Source organism: Rutidosis leptorrhynchoides, chromosome 3 (genome assembly GCF_046630445.1).
Source record: "Rutidosis leptorrhynchoides isolate AG116_Rl617_1_P2 chromosome 3, CSIRO_AGI_Rlap_v1, whole genome shotgun sequence".
In the NCBI taxonomy this organism is placed as follows: Eukaryota; Viridiplantae; Streptophyta; class Magnoliopsida; order Asterales; family Asteraceae; genus Rutidosis; species Rutidosis leptorrhynchoides.
The window spans coordinates 683,382,856-683,390,240 of NC_092335.1; the positions used below are offsets into that span (position 1 = coordinate 683,382,856).

Here is a 7,385-nt window from a genome sequence, read left to right on the forward strand (position 1 = left end):
AAAGGAAAGTTTGTAAACTCGTTAAGTCCTTGTATGGACTAAAACAAGCTCCCAAACAATGGCACCAGAAGTTTGATCATGTCATGCTTGATTTAGGATTTAAGATCAATGAATGTGACAAGTGTGTGTATATGAAAGACACACCAGATGGATATGTTATCCTTTGTCTATATGTAGATGATATGCTCATTGCTGGCAGTAATGAGAAGATGATTAAATCTGCAAAAGACATGTTGAAATCGAAGTTTGACATGAAAGATATGGGTTTAGCAGATGTGATATTGGGAGTTAAAATCACACGAACCCAAAGTGGGCTAATTCTAAGTCAAACCCACTATGTGGATAAAATTCTTGAGAAATTCAATGCAAGTGATTCTAATGTAGCTAGAACTCCCATTGACACGAGTCAACATCTAGCTAAGAACAGAGAAGAACCTGTTAACCAATTAGAGTACTCAAGAATTGTTGGCAGCTTAATGTATCTAATGAGTTGTACTCGACCCGACTTAGCATATGCTGTAAGCAAGCTAAGTAGATACACGAGTAATCCAAGTACGTCTCACTGGAAGTGTATGACCAGGTTACTACGGTACTTAAGATACACTCGGAATTACGGGCTGCATTATAACAGATATCCTGCAGTGATCGAAGGTCATTGTGATGCAAACTGGATATCTGATACAAATGATTCCAGAGCGACAAGTGGATATGTATTCACACTTGGAGGTGCTGCTATATCATGGAAATCATCTAAACAAACGGTTATTGCTAGATCCACGATGGAATCAGAATTCATCGCTTTAGATAAAGCTGGTGAAGAGGCAGAATGGCTACGTCAATTCGTTAAAGATATACCAAGATGGCCTAAGCCGGTGTCGGCCATAAGTATACATTGTGATAGCCAATCGGCAATTGGTAGAGCTCATAACACCATGTATAATGGTAAGAATAGACATATATGACGTATACATAATACAGTACGACAACTAATCTCTACAGGAATTATCACTATTGACTATGTGAAGTCAAAGGATAATATTGCGGATCCGCTGACAAAAGGCTTAAGCAGAGAGTTAGTGTATAAGTCGTGCGTGGGAATGGGACTAAAGCCCATGAAAGGCTAAGTTTATATGAAGGAAAACATAACTCAGTTGACTAGAGATCCCAAGATCTGAGTTCAACAGGACAACCTAATTGTATGAACTGGCGAAGTCGCTGTGGGGGAGTTAATTACTAAACTAGCAACCCCTACACCTTTTATAGGGAATTTACTAATTACGAGTAGACTTCCTAGTCCATTCCAAAAAGTGACAAGTAAGAGGATAAGCATATGACTTTTAATGATTCAACTGAAATAACCATGCGTGGTTAATCATTAGCCACACTGTGGTGAATCACCTATGTGAGAGAGAAGTGGGGTCGCTTCGAACGGTATTGTTGGGGCACAATATTTGATAAGCTCTAGCAGAACCAGGCGAATGTTCATGACCATAACGAACATAACTATGAGGACTTGACTTTGTGAGGGAGAGTCTTGTGTGAAACGTATTGTCGCCTACACAAACGGTAGACGAGTTCAAAGACATCGCCTACTCAGAGCCAGTAGACTAAGTGCGTTTCATAAGCGAAGGTTCAAAGGGTAACACCTACCTATCGTATGCAAGATTCAACTGCTGAAATTTAATCGGAAGATTTGTTTTTCTGAGAGCGATCTCCATTCATGTGGGGGATTGTTGGAAATTTTGGATAAAACAAATGGGTTTTACCAAAATTTGGACACATATTAATATATGATATTGTAATACATATTAGTAACTATTTAGTGGATTTTGTAGTCCTTGACGAGGACTTTAAAATGAGCTAAAGTGTGTCCAAAACGGATAAAATGTGAATGAGATATCGAGTCTCAATGTTGTGTGTTTAATGCAAGAATATGGAAATCTAGTGTAATGCATCTTCTCCCACATAGGAGTGGAGATAAACTTATGAGAGGTATATAAGTTCTTATCTCCAAACCTATGTCAAGACCTTATGCCATATTTTACTCTAGCACCTACTCTAGCGCAGGGGGGTGCAAAAACTTGGGATTTCCTGTGATCCAATGGGCGTGCCCGCACGACCTGCGGACACGAATGCAGCTCCGAAAATTCGGGCTCGTGCGAGGCCGGTTTTTTCCAAGTACGATTTATTTTTGGTTCATACAGTTATGGAGTCCTTGGAGACCCACTCACTTGTTGGAGTTGTTGGATCATGATTGTACAGGTTGGTGATGAGCTGTTAGTGACCCACTCACTTGTTGGAGTTGTTGAAATGATTGAGTGGAATATATCATTAAGCTGGAATGATTATCCACTCACTTGCAACTTTTCTGTATATAAATAGTGGCTCAAACTGCAGAAACAAAACACACAGCAAAAACCTGCAACTACACAGTACACGAATCCGTTTCATCTCAGTTTCACGTATCCGACTCCTTTTCAGGCAAGTGTTATAAGTCCGGCAGTACGCTGCTTCGAACCGGTGTACCTTGGGAACAGACGACGAATCTGTTTAAGGGAATTGTGTTAGACACAAACCCGGTTCTACTTACGGTTCAATCGTTTTACTCTATACTTACGCATAATATCATTGTTTGTATTGTATGTTATTTTATTCAGTCTGTTGCACCGACTACTATCTGTTTCGTTTGCTTAATTTTTCCTATAGTTCTTTTTCTTGTGTCCTAAATTTATCCAAGTGAAAATACTAAAGCTGAAAGATCAGCTTCCCTTGAACTTGACAATATTCAGCTAAGTTTATAACTAAAAGAGGTAATTTTTTATTTTTAAATTTCGAAGGTTGATAATTGGGGCTTTTTATTTTTAAATTTCGTTATATTGTCTTCTTTTTTATTTTCCATTTCAAGCCTTTTTTTGGGTCCCAACAAAGCAGGGGCCGATCCGATAGTTGGTACTCGGCTTCGAGACAAAATCTCGCACCTTTTTTTTTTCTTTTTTTTAATTGAAAGACGAGTTGTCGGCATCACCCAAATGGATACTTAACCACTTTTGCGATCATTTGTCACGCACGCACGCACTTTCAGAAGGAAACCCTAATCGCATTTCAGGAACCCTATCCTTAAACCATCTCAAGGGGCAGGCGGACCGGGTTTGAATCCTGAATGAATTCAGGAGAAACCCCTCAGGTCAATCTTGAGCTTCATATTTCAGGCAAATTAATTAAGAGGATGAGCTAAGCGAGGCTCGAACTCATGACCTCAACCGTAGCTTCAAACACAAGGAATGAAGATACCACTCGGCTAGAAGCGCGGTGGTAAATCTTGCACCTCTTAACCCAAATGGTATATGATCCAAGCAAACCAATCCTTAGCCACACAAGCAGGGTCAGTCCTGAGATTTTTGTTGCCCGGTGCGAGATGACAATAAGATGCCCCTATTAAGTTTTAAAAACTTATTACATGGTGTGTTTGAAACGCTAGTTTATATTGCTCATTCTCACATTAATATCTTAACAAATACTCTGTATAATATAGTGTAACAGTTTGAAGAGATAAACTACACTAAAAAATCATAATGATAATGATAATTCATATTATTAGTCAAGTATGAGATCGATATATTCAAAAATTAATTCTAATATCAAACTAAGTTTTTTTCTAGTCGGAATAGTGTGACTTGATACCAGAAAAAGATTATATTTCAAAAATAATATATAACTTTTTACTAAATTATTTCGTACTCTGTAGAATTTATTTAAGATGACATATTAACCATAACTTATTATATCAATATTACTCCATAATCAAGAGTTATCTAAATAAAAACTACTCCGTATAATTCTTGTATTTAACGGAATCTAAATACATCAAATTTGTATAGAAAAATTGTGTAGCTCGTTTAATATAACAAATAACCAAAATAGAAGAAAAAAAAGAAATATAAACATAAATAATTTCTACTCAACTAAATATATGAAGTTTTGAAAGTCACTAGATGTCCCCATCATATCACAATTACCGATTCATTGTTACTTAAAATATTCATATAATTTCAAAAGATACATAATGCATTATATACTTGTACTATAAAGTAATGTACACATTTTCTTCCTCCCGGTCACTCCACCATTCCCTTATTCCTTATTCACATTCATCTCTTTACCCATTTTCTACAACTTTTTTTTTATTGAAGAAAAAAAATCCGAACGCCATATTTGATGCTTTTTCTAACTTTTGATGCCCAGTGCAATCGCACCTTCGGCCCTACCCAGGTCCGGCTCTGCACACAAGCCTGGATGTATTAGTGAACGTGTTGAAGTTATCTAATAGTATTACAGAATGCGAAATCAAGAAAATATGGAAAATACATGCAAATATAAGAATTAAAGCACCTAATGTATATACATCTAAAGTATGATGTAATCATATGTAAAGGGATGTGATATATAAAGTAAAAGTTAGGTTTGATTTGAAGTTTAAAGTGAGGGGTGCAAAATAGATGTAAGTAGTTATGATTACAAAACGAAAGCAGAGGCTAGGAATTAAATGTGTGAAAAACAAAAAGTGAATGTGAATTGTTTTGATGTTAAAGAATGATGAATGAGCAACCATTGACTTTTATAGTCATCAGTGGCAAACATATTCATTCATGTCATTGATTTATTTCTTTCATCAAACAACAACCGCCTCTTCTTTTTCGTTATAACTTACTGTACATATATTTTTTTATAAGATCGTGACAATAGAAACAACATGTGATTAATAATTTAAGATTTGACACAACAGTTGACCACTATATATGTTTCTTTTTACATCACGTTTTAGTCTTTTTCATAGTATGTGTATAATTCAGGGCCGGTCTCGAGAATTTAAGGACTCCGAGCGAGGTGGAAAAAAAGGGCCCTTAGGCTCTGATGAATAATATACACATAATAAAAAAAAAATCTTTTTCGGCCTTGCTCTAATGCTAGTTGACTTTGATTTTTTTCATTTATGGGCCTTTGATTGTTGTGTTTGGGCCTATTGTGCTTTGACTTCGATGTTTCAGTTGCGTTTTCCTAGTTCATCTACTTCTTAAATCTCCGATTATGTCTGTATATATAAAAAGATTAGGCCTCGAAAAATCTTAGACCCTGAACGGTCGATCACTTTGTTCCCCCTCATGGCCTCCCCTGGTATATAATTGTATATGGGTTATGCTTGCCACATGCCACCAAATCATGGTTGCAAATTGCAATTAGCCAATATTACCTGAAAAGGAAAAATTGAAACCTAGTGTCAATGCCCACTGCCCAGTGGACCAAGTGTGCTGCTTAGAGAAGCCCAATTTGTTTACAAAGAAATACAAATGGGCAGATTAAACAATGACCCAATCTGGCTCATATGGACCAGCCCAAGTTGTCATATCTACCTTATTGTGTACTTGGGGGCTTCCATGACTTTTCTTCGTACCTTCAGTGATATTTCGTTCTTATTTCTCAATATTGGTCGCTTACAAAAATACATATGCTTCATCTTTAATCCGTTAACTGAATACCTCAGATCTAATTTTCAGAATGAATTGTTTTGTCTGACGATAGAGTTGGATATACAAGAATCCGAACCTTGAAAACTTAGTTTTCTAAGGGGTTCCAAAATTGAGATTCGAAATGAATGAAAATCGAAATAAATAAATACTAAAATTGAAATTTTGGTTTTCGATTCGTTTTACCTTAAATGGGTATTTTGACTGGCATATGAATTTTTTTATTGTTGCCCATATTTTAGTTCATTTTTTAGTGTTAGTTTATTTGCATTTGGTTAAAGTGAATTCAAAATCGAATACAACAAATAATATATTATATTATTAATATTTGTTGATCAGAAACCGGTTTCAAAACTAAAAATTGAATTCAAAGTCATTTTATATAGTTATTTTGGTTAATATTATCATTTTGTTGCATTTCAATTTTAATCAAACCAAATCGAACTGAATTTAGATTTGAATTTCAGTTTTAGTTTACATTTATGCTTTAAGTCTAAAATAAAGATCAAACCGAATAAACCGAAAAATGAACCAACCCAAATCTTTATGGGAAAGTACTCAATCAACAAGAACATGGGAGGCCCGAAGGGGGAACAACCCGATCAACCGCGCGGGGCACAAAGTTTTCAGGGGCTCAAATTTTTTTATATATACAGACAGAATCGGAGATTTGAAAAATATGGAAATTAGAGAAACACAACTGAAGCAGCGAAGATAAAGTACAATAAGCCCAAAACCAACAATCAAAGTCCCGAGAAAAAAATTCAAAGTACACTATCATTCTAGCAAGACCCAAATGATCTTTTATCAATACTTTATATTATTCGTTAGGGCATAAGGATCTTTTAATAAATAGTTTATATTATTCGTCAGAACTTAAGAAGCATTTTTTGCACCTCGTTCTACGTACTCAAATTTCCGGGACCGGCCTTGAACAAGAACACCAAAAGTATCAATACGCAACAAAAAAATTCACGCATAAGTTTCATGTAGGTTTTTTTTTTTTTTTTTTTGCGCCTAAAATAACGATAACTATCAAAATAACGGACGACTTCATCAATAAATGTAAATATCGGAAAACAATACATCCAAAATGCGGCTGAGAACTGTAAAGGTTCGAGATGAGTAAACAACTAAGAACTAACTAAATAAAACCGAGCTAACTTGACTTGAGCCTAAACGAAAACACCAAGCAAAAAACAAATAACCAACCGACCGAACCAACTAAACAATAGACACAAACCATAACAACTAAGTCTATAAAAATACAACAATAACAAACATCAAAACTAAATTCAACGGAGACCAATGGAATCAATAGTTTGTTGATTATTCTTACTAATAAGTAATAACTCCATATAGCCATATAGGGTCACTACTGTACAATCTGATAATAGGCCACAAACACACATAGGTTATAACGAAAAGTACAAGTAAAATTACAATAATAGGCTCGTTACGCCTACAAGGACAGTGTTAGGTTCATGTCACGATCCTCTTCGTCTTCATCTTCATCTTCATCTTCATCTTCATCTTCATCTTCATCTTCATCTTCATGTTCGCGTTGTTCATGATTATGAGGTTTTTGGTCATGATGATTTTGATTTGGATTAATAAAATCACGGGATACTAAAGACAAAGAAGACGGCGATTGAAGGCGATGTAATTTTCGGGCTTTATCACGACTAACTTGTTTCAAATCTTCCAATTCTTGTTTTCGCCGATCACGTGCTTCTTTGAAACTTCTGATTAATGAGAAAAACATCTCCATCTTTTTGTCTTCATCTTCATCGTGATTGTTGGTGTTATTGTTATGGTGGTGGTGTTGTGTGGTGGATCTTATGATATTTTCCATTGGCTTAA

The 7,385-nt window shown here is 35.6% G+C and overlaps 1 protein-coding gene across 1 annotated transcript; it reads right to left on the reverse strand.

Moving 5' to 3' along the window:
- Positions 1-6,769: 6,769 nt before the first annotated feature.
- Positions 6,770-7,385, reverse strand: LOC139899446 (uncharacterized). The gene has a single exon (XM_071882268.1). It carries the CDS (start codon positions 7,375-7,377, stop codon positions 6,985-6,987), a length of 393 nt encoding a protein of 130 aa, XP_071738369.1. The 5' UTR covers positions 7,378-7,385; the 3' UTR covers positions 6,770-6,984.

Excerpts from the sequence above, each read along its gene's own strand:
- LOC139899446 (XM_071882268.1), bottom strand. The coding sequence starts at position 7,377 with ATGGAAAATATCATAAGATCCACCACACAACACCACCACCATAACAAT.